The sequence below is a fragment of the Coccidioides posadasii genome, chromosome 2 (genome assembly GCF_018416015.2).
Source record: "Coccidioides posadasii str. Silveira chromosome 2, complete sequence".
Taxonomy (NCBI): domain Eukaryota; kingdom Fungi; phylum Ascomycota; class Eurotiomycetes; order Onygenales; family Onygenaceae; genus Coccidioides; species Coccidioides posadasii.
The window spans coordinates 2,544,991-2,565,164 of NC_089408.1; the positions used below are offsets into that span (position 1 = coordinate 2,544,991).

Below are 20,174 nucleotides of genomic sequence, written 5' to 3' on the forward strand. Positions count from 1 at the left end.
CTCTCATCTCTGCTTAACTTTATCTACGAGAGAAGTCTATCCTCTTTCCCTCTAAGACTGGCTTCCCATTTCTCTGCCTTCTCTGCTGTTCGCATTTTGAAGCCCTACAACCCCGCTGTTTACTCTGTATAGCCGATTCAATGCCTTCTGAAGGCGTGCCGAAGTGCCAGCGGTGTCGCAGAGATCACAAAAAGGTTTGAAAGCTATGTAACTATGATGCCCTCTCAGGGATGGCTAATGTGTTCATAGTGCTCTCCCGACAACAGACCCTGGCCAGGGCCAAAATGCGACCGCTGCGAAAACTACGGATACGAATGCTCTGAAAATATGATGGCCCGGCGGTCATCGCAGAAGGATATCGACCCGGCACGGACCCCAGGTTGTCTGATAGAGAGCATGCCTCATGCGAAGTTCTATTACCAATCCGGCGTAACCCAGGCATTACCGATGGGGCCCCAGCCGCAAACGTCAAACGTTATTTCAAGGCCGGTGTCCACGCCATCCCCCTGGGTGGGACTGTTCGAATACCTTAGATATATCGACTGGCAAAATATGAAATGCTTTCGGGTCTACCCCGACCCATTTGCTGCCATATTTCGATCTTCTAGTTGCCCCGTGCCAGACCTCTCAGATACCCCTCTTGGCAGGCGCCAAATGTATCTCGAGATCTTTTTAGAACATCAAAGATTGATGCACAACACAACATCATTGGAAGCATCGATAAATTTTTTTGTTAATCAGTTACAGAGACGGCACCCTCGGATTGCAACGGCGTATAGTCCGGAGGAGTTGTCAGGAATATGCGCGAGCCATATCCGCTACGGTTCATACTGGCATGTTCTTAGATCGGAACTCCAGACGGACGAAATCTTATTGATCGATCCGAACTATTCATTTGACGCTGAAATCCCGAAGATCACATTTGAGAGTGCAAAACAATTTTGGCTTTCTCAACATCTTGGCCTTCGACAGTTCTGCCAAAAGCTCTCTGGGCTCAGCCAAATGATTTCAGACTTGGCGCGAACGGATCCTAATTCTGAAGAGCGCGCATTTTTAGCCACAAAAATTCCGGACAGGCTAGAGGAGGTGCTCGGTCCTCGAATTTCCCCATTTGGAGAACCGATACGCATGTGTGCTCCATCATTTTTCCCTATTGATGTCCTGACAAGCTCCCCCATGGAAACAACCGATGCGGATGTATATTCACCGAGCGACTCTGCGGGCGCAGAAGAATCCGATGATGGATACGCGCTAGGTGACAGAGCGTACCAAGCTATTCTAGGAAATAGCTATTTCAGTGAAAATGACCTTTGGGGTCAATGACAAAGCATTGGTCGTGCGTTGGAGCTAGATGGACCACGCATTGTCTTTCCGGCATCCCGCTACGGAACAGCGAAATCCCACGTCATTAATTCCAGTGCTTTTTTCAATTGTCATGGCGTCGTTACGATCAGGCGGTGAACTTGGTTTCTAATTTGTTCTCATGCATTATCACGGATTCCCTGTTGTCGGCGATGGTATCAAGTTTATCATATAACTTTTCTTTTTTTTTTTCAATTTATTCGCCAAGAATTTTCAACCTCCAATTCTGCGAGGCTCATTTGGGCAGTTGATAGGCTTGACTCGCATTCTAAAAAGGACCGGTTACTCATTTGAAATGAAAATGCGGTCGTACCTTGGTATGGTTATTTTGATATGTATGGGGTGGCGCTGATGATATAGCCACTGAGCTTATTCTAGATATGACGATTTGCGTTGAAATAGTATCTGTTAAGGCTTCTCAATGATCTGGATAGCTTTGCGGCGTAACGATGTAAAGATTTGCCAATCAGGCGCTGCCACTCAGGGCTGCAGCACGGGAACGCAAAGAGGATCCCAGAATAACACCACTACAAATCGAAGGCAGAAGACCATACGTCATTGTCTTGAGTCAGGAGATTGACGTTTGGGGGCCTGTTGGGCACCGACGGAATACTGTTGCGGAAGCAATGTTGATCAGGGCGGAAAGTAGTCCGTTTTAATGTGAGAAGTGCCTTTGAGAAGTTACGCGTGGATTACTCCGTAGTATACATCAGATTTTCCCCATGTGGTCATTGATGTATATAATCTTCAGATCCAACCCCTTACACAGCTCACACAACATTGGTCGCGGAAGAAGGGATGGGTCTAAATTCAATCCATGGTCGGCTTGTTTGTCTTTTCTTCTATATTGCCGAGAGGCTTATCCGTCGTTAAGGACATGACTTAGGATGAGAGTATCCCGAGGACTTTGCCACTTGCGTGACTGGGGGGCTCCTTTCGGTTGGTTGTACAAGAGACTTTCTGAGCCGGGCAATAGAAGGCTGTCGAGGCGGTTTAAGACACCGCATGTAAGTACCTCCGTCACATATTCTGAATCCTTGAGGCTTTATAGATCATAGTGGCCTCGATTATACGGTATACGCACCAAGCATTCGCGTTGTTGGGGGGCGATATTTGTGTCACTCACCGCCACAGAATACGCACGCTCGCGTGTACTTTTGTATGTATCTGCGGTTCGAAATTGCGGAGTGCAGCATGTGGACCTGGTTCCCTCAGCCGGGCACTGCGAAGTCAAGCCAACCGAGTTTCATACCGCCGATTCAATTTTCGTACTGGTCACATATGCATGCATTTTTGACATCGAATTCTTCAGTGGCTGGAAAATCTGCTCTGACTTGCATGCTACTGAAGAAGCCACCGGGAGCCCTAATAGACCGAAATTGCATAACGACGGCTCCGACTTAAGAGCAAGTCAGGCTTATCGCCTTATTTTACCTTCTGCCGGAATGAAGCAAGGCGCAAGAAATGAGCTATCGAAATGACAGGGCGAAAGCCTGTATCCTCGTCCGATCGCCTAGCCTTGGTGGCTCGGCTTCATTTCCGGAACCAGGCACTCCAGCTCCGATGTTTGTAGCTTTGACCTCCTCGGCCAGTTTCCTTTAAAATCGTAGCCCAGCGTGTGGGCCCGCTGTGCTCCGTTCATATGTCTGACCGCGGCCAACCCACCAATTCCCAGACTCGGTGATCTTCAGGATTAGAGTTAAGTTCATGAACAAAGAAATGCAGAAAAAAAACGGTCATACCTTCAGGTATCGGGAGCGGGGGGGAACGCGGTCGATCCGAATACCGCGGCTACGATTCAACACATCATTCAGCTAGTCCAATTAGCGTACCTCCTGCTGTTCAATTATGGTAATGTTGCAGAGTCTTATTTTCTAGCAGATGCAAAAGCCACAGGCGTACTCAGACGATTTCTCGGCTTTTCCGTGCCTGACCTGGATGCTTGACTATAAAACGAACGGCATTTGAGTTTTCAACATTACGCCCGTACAGAGACAGAGTTGAAGCACAGGATGCTTTGCAGAATTGCGAACACTAGCGCATATTCTTAATTATTTCTCTGGAATGCTGCGAAACGAAAGGAATTAGCACGTGTCCACCATTTCATCGTTAAGATTTGATGCGTTGGCTGCAGAGATCAAACCTTCTCGGGGGCGCTTTATCTGTTAGTCCTTGGGAAAAGAACCAAACGGAGGGAGCGAAGGCACAGAATGCGAATGACCCGCGTTTTGGCTGCATTGTCTGTGGGCTCCAGGCAGGACAATCCATCAGGAAAGAGGCGAAAAAGAAATAATGAGCCCGACAGCCTGGTCAGAGGCAACAGGATGACAGTTCCCCGAGCCAATCAACAAGCATGAGCAGTTGGCAGCCTTGGGGGATAAATGCAAGCGATTGTCGCGGAAGCATGTACTGGGTTCCGAAAGCCTAAGAATGAAGGCTGAAACCAAGGAAAAAGAAAGGTCGACTCGCACTCTCCTCAATGGATTCAAGTGGTGATTCGGGAAAGCCTCTTTAGTCTCCGTGTTTGGCTTTTGAGAAATAACGGTTAATGACTCTATATCTGACCGGGTTTTGCTTGACGGCACCCGGCAAGTGATAGTTACCACCTGATATCGTGCTAGGATACGAGCAAAAGGCCACCGTTCTCATGGAAAGGCAACCCGTATTGTGTGCGTAGAGGGCCAGCAATGCGGCTGAAGTCAAAACGAAGTACTTGATAATCACATAGCGGATATGTATGCTAGTATATCCTATCCACATTTGTTCCAGGTTGACTCTTTTCTATTTGAACAGGGACAGTTTGGAAATCGGTGGGGAAAGGGAAAGGAAATTTCGATAGAAGGATAATAAATACATGATTAGCCAGTCAAAGTAGCTAAAAGTGCGAACAGCGCAAGGGTCAAAGAGCAGGTACCATGAAATGCGTTTTCATAGATATATGTCCAATACTCCGTACGGGCCCAAGCATGATTACGAAGCCTTTGGCTTTGTATTCTCAGCCGTATTGTGAGACACACCACTGACTATTTCAAGCGCGTCGATAATCTCTGCTCCGAGAGAGTACGTTGCTAAACTTGGAAAAACAATCCAAAGTCCACTATTGAAGTTATTAGACACTGGAATTCGAGGACCAATCGCCTCTTGCGAGTTGGTTTGGGGTGGGGGGGTGTTTGTAATTTACTTAGGAATGATCCAAAGAAAGACCAGCGCTGAAAAGCTATTGTGTCCAACATTATCGAACCCAGAGAATGCTTCATTTAGGCCTTCATTTACGTTGGTAATCAGACAGCATATCCATAACGAACCTGAAAGGCTGATGGAATGACGCTAAATAAACTTTGGTGGGCAAGGCGGGCTCTTCGCCCGGGAGGGTAAGGACAAGCACTCACCGTAGAGGATGGTCTTGCTGAGGGTCATCACACTGGCACTGAAGACAACCAGTAATGCAACAGCGCCCATTCTTCCACCAACATGCTTTTTGGCAAATAAAAACCAGCTTATGCCTCGCGTCGGCGCTTTGAGTTTTCCACGGGATCCGAGCGCTTTTCCATGTGTCCAAACAGTCCACAAATAAAATAGATAAGCAATTGTCTCAACAACGTTGAGAGACGCCTGTGCGGCCGTGAAGCCGTTTCGAGCCCTGTATGCTGGCCAGCCATATATGTAGTCTACCGTTCCGTAGAGTGCATACGGGGACCATACGGAATGCAATGCGCCACCGGGCATGCTATGAGGCCTCAAGAGGACATAACCAGTATCCCAGATTACCAACGGGATCGAGGCTACCAGCCATAGAATTACCAGTGTCGACGGAATATGCATCCAATGGCCCGCGACAGCCGGGGAATGCTCCCGTTTCGATATAGCTTGCTTCGACGCTGAGGCGGAAGTAGCTGGAGGAGGAAACTCCTGCGGATGGTGCCGTGTCGTCACCATGGCGGACTTTTGTTCGAGCGTAAAATCGGCTAATTCGACGGTCAGACTTGACAATTCAAGAATTGCTGCGAATCGGTAGCAGTCGTTCACACCGTTCAAGCGGTCAATTTTGCCAATGACGTAATAACTTTCGTGAGCAAAATGGCAGTGGAGCTAGAGGCCGTCAAGTGGTTCAAGAAACGCGATCAAGTTCGCTAGCTAGGACACGTTGGAATGTTGCTCTTCAGGCGGTCGTTTCTCCGCTCGACGTCTCTCAAGCCCAGGAACTGCCGCAACGTTTCGCTCCCTCCCCTGTTGCCGGCGGCGCGAACCGCGTCATCGAAATAAGCTGCATCACGTGAGTAGACGCGAGAAGGTTGGTTTCGTTGACTAATGATAAGCCTATCATCTCATTCTTGAGGCTAGAGGGTTCGCTCGGTTGGAGAGGTGTCCGGTGAATGGCCACTGCCTGAATTGATTCTATCATTATCCGCCTGTGGTTGCAAGCCTGGGAGTGCCTATGTATGTACACATGGACATACACACTTCCTTAACGCGACATTACCTTTCCTGGGAGCAATTCCTACGGATTCTGGAGTAATGCCGCTTCTTCATTCTCTCTGCTCCGTATTACACTTTGCTTTTTACAAAGATTGTTGTAATAGCCATGAATTAGCACCCCTTTTCCACATGTCCCTGCTTTAGTCCAGGACATCCGACATGGTGCATTTTTCCGCTCTCAAAGCCTGCGACAACGCCACACAAAGGCTACTCTTGGCTGTCAAGAAACTTGGGCAAGAAAGATATCTCTGCTGGCTTGAATAAGCTTCTTCTTGGTGATCTTTTGAAGCACCTGCAGCTTTCCAACATTTCCTTACATAGGTTCATGCTATAATGCTGTCAACATAAACCCGGCATTCAGAGCCCAGGTGCACATTAGCCCTGGAACTCGGGATCGAAAAGGAGTTCGCCGATGAAAGTGCAGGAAAATGAATGTCAATCGAGGATGTTCCCATTACCAAAGACAACTCGGAGCTGCCATGGTGAACGGACCCTTGTGTACAATCTACACAGGACTGAAAGGTTGGATAAGACCATTTTCTTCTCACCCGTGGTACGGAACAATCTGTAAGAAAGAACGTTGGAGAAAAGAATATGTTCAGCAGGCAGGACTGAGTGTCAGTTCCATGGTGTCGACAAGAGGACGAGGAAAGCTTCTCTGCTCTCCGCATCCGTTTGCAAGGTAGTGCTTTGTCATGTGGTTGCCTCTGAAGCTAGGGGCAGTGTTTGACATCTAGGTATTTTCCTGCCCACAATTTCTTCATAGGTCCATTCGGAATTTCGGGAGCATCGATCACACCTCAACGAAACTCAAGTGTGAGTGCAATAGGTACATGCGGTGACCACGTTGACAAGCTAGCAAACGAAAAGTTTTACTTGGGGTACATGAGGGATTCAAACACTAGACACTCGACGGAATACCTGCACTGCCTATTTCCTCGTCCAGGGTTCGACGTAGGGAGCAGGGCTCTCCGGGGAGCCTTGACTAACCCCATTTCTCTGCTGCGCTGTTTTGATGTACGGAATAAGGAGCGTATTCTTTCTCATGCAATAGCGACGTCGCATTAGCTAACCGAAAATCCAATTTACCGTTTTTGAGGGGGTGGACATCTAGCCTTCAGTTGAGTTTTTGACATCGCGGCTCGATTGGAATATAATGTTCGCAAATTCGGGGTTCCCTCGCTAATTTTCTTTCCCATGGACCGTTCGGAAATGTCGAAAACGTACAAAGACTTAAGTAAGTGCCATTGTGTAGCTCTAACCAACGATCATGGGTACAGTCGCGGTGGCATAGATCGTATCCACTGTTGGAAGGGTGACGTGACCCCGCAAGTTAAAAACCATACCACGCTACTCCGTACCAGCTAGCCAAATATACCAACAAGTACGTTTGTCGAAGCGACGCATCCTTCTACATGTTCCTACACCCTGCACGTGCGAAGCCCGTGTAGGAACTAGACTCCGGTTCATCCGAGCGGGTACCTTGTTGGGAGGGTCGGGATTAAAATTGTATCGTCACAACGTCCTGGAACCCCCAAAAGGTAGGTAGCTAGCCCTTGACGGCCTTGTTTTTATCCATCGTAAGTTATTTCAGCACGATCGCAGACCAAATTGCTAGTTCTCGACCACGGACATTTCGTCAACAAGTATTTTTTTGGGTTGGCTCAATGGAAGGACTCCTAGAGCATCAAGCATCCTCAAGCCTCCTTGGCATGAATGCTTAAATAATTTTGGATGAAGCACCCAACCGAATCCTCCCATTCTCGCTTGCACTAGTGAGATGGGGCTCGGGAGAATCAGATGCAACAGTGACCAGGATACTGACCCTATCAATCAGTGGAAAAATGCGGGAAGCAAAAAAGTGGTCCAACAATATCTGTCATTGTTTTTGAGGAACTAACTAGTTAGCCTCCGGGACGCTTGGGAGTAACCTCGTTTGTGCCACCAACCAACGTTAACATAACGATTTAGAATTGTTGAAAGGAGACAAATCGAACATCAACTGTGTTGAGTATGTACAAATATAAATATATATATATACACACTCGGCCCTGGCTCCTTGCTCCGCATAAGCAGTCAACAGCTCTTACAGGATTTGCATACCTTGGCTCCGCTAACCTCTTGATTGGTGAAAGGCGGATCTGCTTACCAGGGGGACGACGATAATGCAAACCATCGCATGTAACCCCATGTGAGGGGAAGCTGGACTCTCTTGATGCATTCAGGAGCTTCCATCGCCTAAGGGCCCGGCTCTTACTCCTGTCATATATTCGATCCGTGGTAAAGCTTCGAGAACACACAGCCATGGAGGCCTTCGCCCCACACAAACCCGTATTTTCCTCCGCTACCAGAGCTTTTCAAGGCATCGTATTGTTCTAGGAATGGGTTTGTAACCTTTCGGCCCTTCCCCACCTCGATTTTGATTGGCACCGCATGGGGTTCTTGATTACTTGCTGAGCTGTCTCTCCGTCGGGTTGAACAGCATGGAGGGTGCCCATTGTTTAAAAAGGTTTCACTCCCCATTTAGGAGAGAAACCTTCTTCGCTTGTGATCCGGTTGCCGTGGTCCTCCTGGAGCAGCCTTCGTAGACAAGTTAATCCTTCTCCCTACTCATCATTCGTCATGGTTGCCCTCAATTTTCGTGCCATTGGCGCTTTGCTCAGCTTGCCCTTTTTGGTCAATGGCGCCCCGGCCTCCCATCTTTCGCAATCCTTTCAGGTTGTCGAGCATCTCGATCGAATTCCTGAGACATGGCAGCGAGGCGAGCCTCCGTCCCCCAACGCTCCCCTCCGATTGCACCTAGCGATGCAGAATGACGTATTAGACCAGTTTGAGCAACGCGTTCTCGATATTTCCACGCCTGGAAACGAGCATTATGGCGAGCATATGACCCGTGATGAGGTGCAGGCATTCTTGCAGCCACCGTCCTATACCTCTGATGCAGTGCTTGCGTGGTTGCTCGAAGGGGGTGTTTCTGAGAAGTCCATCCAATTGGACAGTGACTGGCTTCACTTTACCATTCCCGTTAAGAAGGCCGAGGAACTATTCAACACCCAATTCTACTACTACCACAACAAGGTCAACAAGGCCCGGGTCTTGCGGACGTTGGAGTACTCTGTTCCAAAAATTATCGCTCCATATGTCCACATGATCCAGCCGACGACAAAATTCAGCGAACCTCGACCTCAGTTCAACAGTGTTTTTGAACAACATGGCCTCCCTAGAGTGCGAAATGCACGCGTGGATTGCAATAGAACGATTACTCCAGACTGTCTCCGAGACTTATACAAGCTCGGAGACTTCCGTGCCAAAGTTGACTCACGAAACAAACTTGGTATCTCGGGATATCTTGAACAGTTTGCCAGATACGACGACTTTGCCCGCTTCTTGGATCTTTACGCTCCACAATTGAAGGGCACAACTTTTGATGTGGTGTCCATCAATGGGGGTCGTAACGACCAGAATTCTTCTTTGAACAGTATAGAGGCCAGCTTGGACGTTGACTACGCCATTGGTCTCTCTGGCGCTAAATCGGTGTATTACACCACTGCTGGGCGTGGACCACTTATCCCTGACTTGGATCAGCCACACGCCAACGAGAGTTCGAACGAGCCTTACTTGGACCAGCTTCATTATTTGTTATCGCTGCCTGACGACCAACTCCCATCGGTGCTTTCCACATCCTACGGAGAAAACGAGCAAAGCGTGCCGAAGAAATACACTGATATGACATGTAACCTCTTTGCCCGTCTCGGAGCCCGAGGTGTGTCAGTAATATTCAGCAGTGGTGATACCGGTGTGGGCTGCGCTTGCCAGACAAATGACGGAAAGAACACAACTCGATTCCTACCCGTGTTCCCTGCTGCTTGTCCGTTCGTGACTTCGGTCGGTGCCACACACAACATCAACCCAGAGAGGGCGATCTTCTTCTCGTCTGGAGGATTCTCCGATAGGTATCGACGCCCGTGGTACCAAGAACATGCAGTGGGACATTATCTCCGCCGACTTGGCAGTCGCTGGGAGGGCCTATATAACCCAGCCGGCCGTGGATTCCCAGACGTGGCGGCTCAGGGACTCAACTTCTCGGTGGTGGACCATGACAGAGTCATCGGGGTATCTGGAACAAGGTCGGTTGGCATTTTTTTAATGCACTCTATTCATGTGCCCTTGTGAAATCTCTTGATCTTTATCCTTGAACGTGGCTTTTTGTGCTGACCCATGCCCTACTCTCGCAGTGCCTCTGCGCCGGTCTTCGCCGCCATTGTCGCCAACCTCAACTCAATTCGGCAGGAGAAGGGCAAGCCTGTGCTTGGCTTCCTCAACCCCTTCCTCTACACAGTCGGGCGCTTTGGCTTCACGGATATCGTGCATGGAGGCTCGACTGGATGCACAGGCAAGGACATGTACAGTGGCCTGCCAACGCCGTTCGTGCCTTATGCTAGCTGGAATGCCACAAAGGGCTGGGATCCAGTCACTGGGCTGGGAACACCTAACTTTGAGGTGCTTAAGAAGCTGGTTACCATCTTCTAAAGATGGAATTCCTTTCGACCCTGCATTGAAGCAGTTAATTGGGTGGTAGGAGCTGTTTCCATGTATACATCAGCCCTGATATCACCATTCATATGCTCCTGTCAAATTCAGTGGTTTTGCACATGTATATACATGGTTTGGTAGATCAACAAATATAATGAATATTATCACGAGAAGGCAAACGGAGAGGAGACAACATCTTCAACATCCAAGAGGCTCCAATAAAGAGCTTTGATTTTAGTTCCTCACGTGTATTCGAATACTTCGCATCAACCTTTTTGGTAATTCGGCAAGCACGGAGTACAGAGTCGAGGCGTGCCCAGATTATCCAGAGATTATGTAATTCGATGACTGCGATCACGTGAGAAACAGAAATGTTATTGGTCGATTTCTCTTGTGGGATGTTTGCTTGCTCATCAAACACCCAACCGTCAAATCAGCAGCATCTTGGATCATCCGTCGTCCTCCGGTGGCAATAACCCAACCAACATATCTTTGTGTTCGCAGTACCTCTCTCTCACATTGATTAGGGGCCCCTCCGTCTAACCCCGGGAATACTTGACCTGGCCCCGCACTTTGTATCGGCCTGTGTGAAAAGTCACAAACCCAAAAGGGATCGAAACATGAGGTGTTCTCCATACGGTTCCGAATGCTCCTCCCCTCTTGCTAGAACAAGTTTAACATAGAGCTTTCTTCTCTTTAACCATGCCTTGTCAAATGAACAGCGAGTCAAGGAACAAAAGCACCACCAAGCACCCTGGCCTCTGTCAAATGTGCGGGGAAGCAGTACGAGGAGTCCCTACCTCTCTCTCAACCTCTCCAATCAGCGCCATTTCATGCCTCATGGTTCTCGAACAGTTTGGTGGTTCATTCGAACCCAAGCTTCAAAGTTAAACATGAGTTACCCGCTACTTATCTCCAGCTGTCACGGGGCTCCGCAGCGTGCCACATAATAGTTGCTTAATTTTCCGTCCGCTCCGGACTCCGTAACTCAACCTTCCAAGCCTTTCCGGGTCCCCCGCGCGGAATAAGAAGCTTGGTCTGAAATCCGAACCTCAGGTCCCGGGTTGTAGCCTATTTCCCATAAGGAGTATTCTGTTCTCGGCACGGAGTATGGGGTAGAGAATGAATAATGACGAAAGCTGTGAGCCCATATAAGTCGCGGGACTTTAGTAGTCGTCGCGCTTCGTTGCTGGTGAGCGGTATCTAGATAGCGAAAACGGACTGAAGACTGTGTGGGGTAATGAAATATGGCAAAGCGTGTCCGCCCATCGACGTGTGTTTTGCTCTCACCTCGTCTCACTTCGCCTGTCCTTGGGCCGAAAGCCTGTGTTCGGTGTGGTGCAGCAAGTTCCCGCATGGTCCGCATGGTCTCCACACACATTGTTCCGGAAGACATGCGGAGGGCCTACGGAGCCTACGGATTACCCGGCAGGGCCACAGCTGCCCCTGTGACTGTCCGGTTCTTACGTTTGTGGAGAGACATGTGTTCATCTTAAGACCACTTCAGTGGCATCTCACTGATCTCCAAGACCTCTATTGACAGTCGTCCACTCTAAATATTATCTATACAAAGAGTACTACGGATAACGAATGTGTGCCTATGTGTACTGTGCGAACGTCCAGTGACCATCCCGTGCGTCCCCCTTGGAGTCTGTCCAAGCGTGCATTCCCTGCAACCGGGTTGCTAAGCTCTGGCTCAATGAAGGCGCCACATGATCTTCGCTGCAGATCCTTGCATTGGCTTTGAGACAGAGCAAGCCACCCAATAGGAAGCTTGTCACTTCATCAAACCACTCTGGACGAACGGAGCTGGCTGGAGATAGTGACATAGGCCTGCCCTGCGAACTGCAACTATTGGCGCCATGCTGATAGTGAGTTCATCCACCAAACTGGAAAAAGTCTCCTGTGTTGTGTGTTGTGTTTGTTCTTCTGTGCCACAACGAACGTTGCGATCGACCCTGTATACGGAGTGCGTGACGGTGAGTTTCTTTCCTACTTCAGTTTTTTACCAAGCATCTTAGAGGACGGTATGGCTTTCGTTGTTGGGCTAAGTCTCGCTGCGATGAGCCTTGACTTCTCGGCGAGGGGAGGGTTTCCGGAAATTGCTTTCTCGGGGCATCATCTGATGCCCTTTGCTGCCCGCCTTGATCCCTGCCGATTGCTGCACAGGAGGGAGTAATTTGCCCGGTTGTGTGGTTGTGATGGGGAAGCTACACAAGCTGTGGTGACGCTGATGCTCATTGTTGCCGGCACACCAGTAGACCGACAGGTCTTTATTTACATATGTTTATAAACCTTACATGCATACGTCGTACGTATGTACATGGAGGTACTTCAGGGTACCAATGAGCTCCGCGGTCGCGCCATCCAAACCAGGCAAACTGGGAGGTACATCTTTGTACTTTCCCAATATCTCCACCTGGATCGGCGAGGTTGATGAATGCATGATAAATCCTCCAAGAAAGATTGGGGACCAACCGTCATCCCTGATCCCTCCAGCTGCTTCTCCTTAAAAGACCACTACCCTTCATCGAACTAACCAGTGGAATGCTTCATAGAGGGCGTACTTCAGTGTTGCATTATTGTTATTTGTTTCTTTTTCTCTAAACACAGATTGGAGTTCTGCGCACTGTTATATCTTTTGATACCGGGATACGGTTCTTTAATCGTTGGATTATTCTCGACGCGCCAGATCTCTCCGATGCCTATCTCCAACCTGGCGATCACCGCTCTTGAGAATTAACTGCTTCCGGAGAAATTCCATTATTATCTCACAATGTGGTTAGGTTGGCTGCCGGCTGTATTTGTACTTGTTGCCGGCGGGGCTGCGGAGAAGGTAAAACCGATAAAAGCTGATTTGCAGATGGCATTTCTTCCTGATTAACTGATGCGCATACGCGCTAGGTTCTATTACTAACGTGTATTGGTACTGACAGGAATGGGCCTTCTCACCTCCATACTATCCTTCACCTTGGGCTTCGGGCCAGGGAGAATGGAGCGAGGCATATAACAAAGCGCGCGAATTCGTCTCTCAATTAACACTCACAGAGAAAGTGAACCTCACGACCGGCGTTGGGTAGATCCTCGCGTGCCTTATTTCCTATCAACAAAGCAGTTCGCTGATTTCTCACAGGTGGATGCAAGAAGCTTGTGTTGGCAATGTAGGATCAATTCCTCGACTAGGATTTCGTTCATTATGCATGCAGGACGGACCTCTTGGTATTCGTTTCGGTATGAATTTATTTCGCCTCTGATCGCCAGACAATATGAGCTGTGCTAACGCAGAGTAGCGGACCATGTCAGTGCTTTTCCGGCGGGTATCAACGTAGGAGCGACGTGGAGCAAAAGTTTGGCATACTTGCGTGGAAAGGCGATGGGAGAAGAACACCGTGACAAAGGAGTTGATGTGCAATTGGGACCTGCTGTCGGACCGTTGGGCAGGTCTCCCGATGGAGGTCGTAACTGGGAAGGCTTTAGTCCTGACCCGGTGCTGTCGGGATATCTGGTCGCTGAAACGATAAAAGGAATCCAGGATGCTGGAGTGATCGCCTGTGTCAAGCATTTTATAGTGAACGAACAGGAGCGTTTTCGTCAAGCGCCTGAAGCTCAAGGGTATGGTTTCAACATCTCAGAGAGCTCCAGCTCCAACGTGGACGACGTCACTATGCACGAGCTGTATCTCTGGTGAGTTCACGTCCGCATATGACAGCATTGATATCATCCATTTCTTATCAGGAGTAGGCCGTTCGCCGATGCGGTGCGAGCCGGAGTGGGCTCTGTGATGTGTTCATATAACCAAATCAACAACAGCTATGGGTGCTCCAACAGCTACACTCAGAATAAGCTCCTTAAAGGCGAACTCGGATTCCAAGGTTTCATCATGAGCGATTGGCAAGCGCATCACAGCGGCGTCGGAGATGCATTGGCTGGTTTGGACATGTCAATGCCCGGGGACACTCTTTTCCTCACCGGAAAATCATACTGGGGACCGAATTTGACTATCGCTGTCACCAATGGGACTATTCCCCAGTGGAGGCTGGATGATATGGCTGTTCGCATCATGGCAGCTTACTACAAAGTCCGGCGTGACCAAACCCAAGTCCCGATCAACTTCAATTCCTGGACGCGTGATGAATTTGGATATCTGCATGCTGGTGGCCAGGAAGGTTATGGCAGGGTGAACCAAATGGTCAACGTACGCGGCAGACATGCCGTTATTGCTCGAAAAGTTGCAAGCGCCAGCACAGTGCTTCTTAAGAACAGAGGGGTCCTTCCACTAAAAGGCAAAGAGAAGCTCACTGCAGTTATCGGGGAAGATGCTGGACCGAATCTATGGGGACCAAATGGTTGCCCTGATCGAGGTTGTGCTAACGGGACTCTAGCAATGGGTTGGGGCAGCGGTACGGCGGATTTTCCGTACCTTGTGACACCAGCGCAGGCGATTGAGAATGAAGTAATAACGAAAGGAGTTGGAGAAGTAATGTCAGTGTTTGACAACTACGCAACGTCTCAGATAGAATCGGTTGTTTCTCAAGCTACTGTCTCGCTTGTATTTGTGAACGCAGGCGCTGGAGAAGGTTTTATCAGTGTTGACGGGAATGAGGGCGATCGAAAGAACTTGACTCTTTGGAAGAACGGGGATGAGTTAATTAAAACAGTCGCCTCCATGTGTAACAATACTGTCGTGGTCATGCACACTGCTGGGCCCGTCTTGGTTAACAAGTGGTACGACCATCCTAATGTCACTGCTATCTTGTGGGCAGGGCTACCCGGGCAAGAAAGCGGTAACGCCCTGGGGGACGTGATCTATGGTCGAGTCAATCCAGGGGCCAAATCTCCTTTCACATGGGCCGCGACCTCGGAGGACTATGGTGTCAGCATCCTCAAAGAGCCCAATGCGGGCACCAAGGCTCCGCAGATTGTTTTTGAGGAAGGTATCTTTATTGATTACCGCGCCTTCGACAAGTCAAACACAAAGCCAATCTATGAATTCGGATTTGGCTTGAGCTACACGACTTTCACCTTCTCTGACCTCGAAGTCCAGCCACTGCGGGCCAACCCGTATGTTCCCACAAGCGGTTTCACGGATTCTGCCCCGGTTTTTGGTAACTCGACCGATCATCTCCAGTTTCCTGCCGGATTTGACCATGTCCACCTCTACATCTACCCGTGGTTGAATTCGACCGATCTTAAGGAGTCTTCTATGGACCGCGATTATGGGCTACCGACCGAAAAGTATGTCCCACCAGGAGCAACGGATGGAGGCCCACAGGCGCTTCTCCCAGCAGGAGGTGGGCCAGGAGGGAACCCGGGCCTATATGAGGAGCTTTACAGAGTATCAGTCACCATCACAAATACGGGGAGCGTGACAGGAGATGAAGTGCCACAGCTGGTAAGGATCCCTACATAATACCTCAGCTGTTAGGTCAGCTACGTTGTGGCCATTTGCTAATCAACTAAACCTCTGACAACAAACAGTACCTATCACTTGGTGGCCCGAACGACGCTAAGATAGTTTTGCGTGGGTTCGATCGTGTCACTCTCCGACCTGGCGAGAACACGGTCTGGCAGACAACCCTGACTCGACGTGATATCTCCAACTGGGATCCTGTGACACAGAACTGGGTGGTGACGAGCCATCCCAAGATGATCTACGTGGGAAATTCATCCAGGAATCAGCCTCTATCCGCTCCTCTAGCCCCGTCTTCGTAGGCCAAGCTCTCGAGCGCATCGATCCGCCAGGGGTATGAGATTGTAGATACGAGGTTTGCATCCGTGATTCCGTGCCTCCAAGGTACGCGGTGGGATGCGTCATAGCTACATATTATTTGACAGATGTTCAAAAGGAAATCGGGTGCGAAATAACGCTCAATGCCATTATTCTGTTTTTGATGAAGCCATGGAGAGAGAAGCTGTTGATCAATCGTGTTGCTCCCCCTTTCCCCCGGTCTGGCGGCCCGAGGAAGCGCTGCACGACCCGGTAACCCGCATAGCAGTGTGTATGACGATATAGCCCACTAGGGGAAGATTAACGAATCAAAAAAGTACAAGGTACCAAAAGCTCTAGAGCTCGCCCACGAAATGTAACACCCCTTCATCTTCATCTCAGGCGTCGTGCCCACGCCCGCCGAACCCGCGAGATCAAACGCCAAGGCCGCCAAGCACGGCCCTCGCCGCCCCCCATCATTCCCTGCTGTTGTGCTCCTGAAGAGTGACGCTGCCATTTCTATCCAGGCCACAGCTCCGGGAACCTCATCTATCCGTAGCTTTGGCCCGGCGATATCCAATGAGTTCGTCCACAGACGCGGAGTAGCTGAGCCCAACTGAGCTTCGCCCGTCTCGGTGGTTTTGCGATGTGCCACCGCCGACCAGCCATCTGGGAGAAACGATGAAATTAAGCTCGATGGGGTTCCACTGGCCGAACCGTCGAGTTTGTTTCCCAGAGACGGCTTTATTTTAGCCACCCGCCCAGAACCCACGGCTCTTTTTTTTTTTTTTTGAACCTCGCGGGGCGTTTCCCTTACACGCGACAGAAAATAGGTTTAAAAAAAAAAAAAGGAAAAAAGAAAAAGGGCAAGAAGGCAAAGAAGAGCAGCGCTAGTTATGCGTTCATGTGTCTATTGCTAGATGACATCAGACTGAAAAGAATGAGACGGTTTCCAAACAGCTCAAGATGGACTCAACCGGCCATGATTTTCTCCACGGCGACGTATCGCTTCTAGACGACGGTTCAGACGAAAGGATCTCTTTGAGCCCGACGACGTCGAGGGAACAGGGAGAGCAGCACCGTTCCATTGACGAATCGACGAGCCTGGACACGATTGCGGCCGTCCCGCCGCTGGTTAACGATGGTGGGGTTGACGTGAAGACAGACGAGCAGGGACAGCCCCCGATGCAGGATGGGTCGGAAAATCCACGGCCATGGAGCGAATTGAAGACGAAGGCTGGGAAGGAGAGGAAGAGGCTTCCTTTGGCGTGTATCGTGTGTCGGAGAAAGAAGATCCGGTGTTCCGGGGAGAAGCCGGCGTGCAAGCATTGCTTTCGATCGAGGATCCCGTGTGTGTATAAGGTTACGACGAGAAAAGCCGCGCCTAGGACGGACTATATGGCGATGCTGGACAAGAGGCTGAAGAGGATGGAGGAGAGAGTTATCAAGATCATACCGAAGGATGTCGCGAGGGATATGGCCGGTATCGGTCGGGCTACCGTGAAGCCGCCGCCGCCGGGGTACGCCCCGCGAGCGCCAAAGGCGTTGAATAAGAAGAGATCCGCGGATGAAGCTTTTCGGGCTGAGATTGACGAATGGATGCGGGAGAGCAATGCTTCCGCTTTGAGGGACAACTTCCCGGGTAGTTGGCAGCCACGTGTGGGGGACGAGAATAAGCTTCTGGTTGAAGGAGCGGAGTTTTTGCCTTCGATGGAGATTCAAGAGCACCTTGCAGAGGTATTCTTTGATTGCGTCTATGGGCAATCATATCTGTTGCTGCACAAGCCGAGCTTTATCAGGCGCTTGAAGTCTGGAGCCGTCCCGCCAGTGTTAATATTGGCTATCTGTGCGGTATCGGCCCGCTTTTCGACACACCCTCAAATCAACACCGAGCCTGCTTTTCTACGAGGTGAAAATTGGGCTGATGCCGCTGCTACGATTGCACTGAGCAGGCACGACCAGCCGAACATCATGATCTTGACTGTATTTCTCATACTTGGGCTTCATGAGTTTGGCGCTTGCCATGGTGGCAAAAGCTGGTCTTTCGGCGGGCAAGCGTTGAGAATGGCATATGCTCTACAGCTCCATCGAGAGCTCGGTTACGACCCTCTGGGGAATAAGTCAGCAAACTCTGAGCTGAGCTTTACAGACCGTGAAATTCGCCGACGGACCATGTGGGCGTGCATCTTAATGGATCGATACAATTCATCTGGCAGCCAACGACCGCCGATTGGTAATGAGAAGTACTTGCAGATTCAGCTGCCTATTAAAGAATCACACTTTCAGATGGAGATTCCTGGACCTACGGAAAATCTGGATGGATCGGTGCCCAATCCCGTCGCCGAAGGAATTGGACAACTTTCCAATCCCAAGGATAACATGGGCGTCTCTGCCTACATCATTCGCGGGGTAATTCTATGGGGTCGCATCGTCGATTACCTCAATCTTGGGGGAAAGCTGAAGGATCCACATCCGTTATGGTCTCCGGAATCTGGCTACGCACAGCTAAAGAAACAGATCGAGGAATTTTCTGCTTCCTTACCAAACTCTCTCGTTTTCACGCTGGAGAATCTCCGGAATCACGCTGCTGAGAAGATTGCGAACCAGTTTCTCTTTCTCCATATCATCATGCATCAAAACGTACTCTTTTTAAATCGTTTTGCTATCCCGCTCTCTCCGGGCGGACGTCCACCGAAGGATATCCCGAAGCCCTTCCTCAGTGACGCTGGTCGTTCAGCGGTTGAAGCTGCTGGCCATATTTCGATGTTGATCAGTCAAGCCTCTGGGTACCTCCTGACCGTTCCCTTCGCTGGTTATTGCGCATATGCAGCTAGTACAGTGCATATATGGGGGATTTTCTCCAAGAATGAACAACTCGAGAAGACATCCAAAGAGAACCTCCGGCATACATACAGGTATTTGAACCGGATGAAACAATATTGGGGAATGTTTCATTACATGGTCGAAAGCGCAAAAGAGCGATATCGCTCTTTCGCCGATGCCGCGCTTAAAGGTCCCCCAGTGGGTGTGAAGGAGGAAGATTCATCCATGTTCCAGTATGGAGATTGGTTCGACAAGTATCCTCACGGCGTTTCGCGGCTCCACTGGGAAGATCCTAGCCCGGAAATCCGGAGTGAGCCAGGTGGGGAAGCGGTTATGGGCCAACAGTCTGATCTCCAAAGTGTCGAAGAGTTTTTCGCGAGTTTATCTCCTCCGTCGCATGCCGATCAGCCACGCAAAGAGGTAAAGCGACGTGGAACAACAGCTGCAGAGAAAGCCCGTCGTAACACAGCGGCAAAGGAGTCGAAGTCTCGCCCTGGGGTAGCTGGGATTTCGCCTCCGGCGCAACCGTCATCAGTGATGGTCACAAGTACCCAAGGTATTTCACCACAGAATTCTCGTCAGGATTTTTCGAACTTCCCAAATTCAGCCGTCTTCTCCCCAACCGACGCTACCGATTTCAACCCTTCGACATTCAAATATCCCCTAAGCACTGACCTACCTCATCTCGATCGTCAACTGGTTTACGGCGCATACTCTGGTATCGACCCTAGTATGACTGCCAACCCCCTTAATTCCGCAACAGCCGCCGGCGGCAGTAACAACATTGCGTCCCGCCCTACTAACCCAGCGGCCGAACTCAATCATCCCGATAACAATAGCAACTCGTTTTGGAATATGCCGCTCGATATCACTGGGGATGGAATGGGGTGGCCGGGTGGATCCTTGCAACCCAGCGCGTGGTTCTTGCCATTTAATCTTGACCCAATTGGCGGAAGTGACTTTGATGTCTCTGCAGCTGCAGCTGCAGCTGCGGCCGCGGCGGCCGCGGCAGCGTCTCAGCCGAATTCCAATCCGATGCCGGGAAATGGGAGCTCCTTTTTCGGGAGCCCTTCAGGCCTAGAAGGCTGTGACCTCAATTTAGGAGTCAGAGACTCTAATACTAGTGGTGGCGGCGCGTCAAGAAGCGGCTGACGGCTTCTAAGGCACGGCGGCAAACGAGTTAAAGTTTTCCTTACATGAATATGCATTTTTTTGGGGCATGTGCAAGTTAATACGATGTTTGTTCGTTATTTTTTATTTATTTTTTATTTTC

At 49.9% G+C, this 20,174-nt stretch overlaps 5 protein-coding genes across 5 annotated transcripts; 4 read left to right on the forward strand and 1 right to left on the reverse strand.

Annotated features, from left to right (window-relative positions):
- Window positions 1-140: 140 nt before the first annotated feature.
- On the forward strand, window positions 141-1,757 carry D8B26_003354 (uncharacterized protein; the record flags this gene model as incomplete). The annotated part of the gene is made up of 2 exons (XM_003068387.2): window positions 141-194; window positions 250-1,757. 2 exons carry the CDS (start codon window positions 141-143, stop codon window positions 1,321-1,323), a joined length of 1,128 nt encoding a protein of 375 aa, XP_003068433.2. The 3' UTR covers window positions 1,324-1,757.
- Window positions 1,758-4,051: 2,294 nt separating this feature from the next.
- Window positions 4,052-5,569, reverse strand: D8B26_003355 (uncharacterized protein). Its single transcript, XM_003068386.2, has 4 exons — window positions 5,391-5,569; window positions 4,752-5,327; window positions 4,544-4,625; window positions 4,052-4,459 (listed from the first exon to the last, which is right to left on the reverse strand). Exons 2-4 carry the CDS (start codon window positions 5,296-5,298, stop codon window positions 4,333-4,335), a joined length of 756 nt encoding a protein of 251 aa, XP_003068432.1. The 5' UTR covers window positions 5,299-5,327; window positions 5,391-5,569; the 3' UTR covers window positions 4,052-4,332.
- Window positions 5,570-8,395: 2,826 nt separating this feature from the next.
- SED4 (vesicle formation at the endoplasmic reticulum) lies at window positions 8,396-10,579 on the forward strand. The gene is made up of 2 exons (XM_003068385.2): window positions 8,396-9,965; window positions 10,074-10,579. The coding sequence occupies exons 1-2, from the start codon at window positions 8,461-8,463 to the stop codon at window positions 10,366-10,368; spliced, it is 1,800 nt and encodes a 599-aa protein (XP_003068431.2). The 5' UTR covers window positions 8,396-8,460; the 3' UTR covers window positions 10,369-10,579.
- Window positions 10,580-12,922: 2,343 nt separating this feature from the next.
- On the forward strand, window positions 12,923-16,428 carry D8B26_003357 (uncharacterized protein). Its single transcript, XM_003068384.2, has 6 exons — window positions 12,923-13,207; window positions 13,308-13,447; window positions 13,505-13,602; window positions 13,662-14,055; window positions 14,113-15,763; window positions 15,850-16,428. Exons 1-6 carry the CDS (start codon window positions 13,148-13,150, stop codon window positions 16,081-16,083), a joined length of 2,577 nt encoding a protein of 858 aa, XP_003068430.2. The 5' UTR covers window positions 12,923-13,147; the 3' UTR covers window positions 16,084-16,428.
- A 616-nt stretch (window positions 16,429-17,044) lies between these two features.
- Window positions 17,045-20,053, forward strand: D8B26_003358 (uncharacterized protein; the record flags this gene model as incomplete). The annotated part of the gene is made up of 1 exon (XM_003068383.2): window positions 17,045-20,053. The coding sequence occupies one exon, from the start codon at window positions 17,045-17,047 to the stop codon at window positions 20,051-20,053; it is 3,009 nt and encodes a 1,002-aa protein (XP_003068429.2).
- Window positions 20,054-20,174: the final 121 nt, after the last annotated feature.

Excerpts from the sequence above, each read along its gene's own strand:
- D8B26_003357 (XM_003068384.2), top strand. The coding sequence starts at position 13,148 with ATGTGGTTAGGTTGGCTGCCGGCTGTATTTGTACTTGTTGCCGGCGGG. Across the intron at positions 13,208-13,307 it reads CCGGCGGGGCTGCGGAGAAG|GAATGGGCCTTCTCACCTCC; the intron begins GTAAAACCGATA and ends TGGTACTGACAG. Across the intron at positions 15,764-15,849 it reads GAGATGAAGTGCCACAGCTG|TACCTATCACTTGGTGGCCC; the intron begins GTAAGGATCCCT and ends GACAACAAACAG.
- SED4 (XM_003068385.2), top strand. The coding sequence starts at position 8,461 with ATGGTTGCCCTCAATTTTCGTGCCATTGGCGCTTTGCTCAGCTTGCCC. Across the intron at positions 9,966-10,073 it reads ATCGGGGTATCTGGAACAAG|TGCCTCTGCGCCGGTCTTCG; the intron begins GTCGGTTGGCAT and ends CTACTCTCGCAG.
- D8B26_003355 (XM_003068386.2), bottom strand. The coding sequence starts at position 5,298 with ATGGTGACGACACGGCACCATCCGCAGGAGTTTCCTCCTCCAGCTACT. Across the intron at positions 4,626-4,751 it reads CAGCAAGACCATCCTCTACG|GCCTAAATGAAGCATTCTCT; the intron begins GTGAGTGCTTGT and ends ACGTAAATGAAG. Across the intron at positions 4,460-4,543 it reads TTTCTTTGGATCATTCCTAA|TGGACTTTGGATTGTTTTTC; the intron begins GTAAATTACAAA and ends TAACTTCAATAG.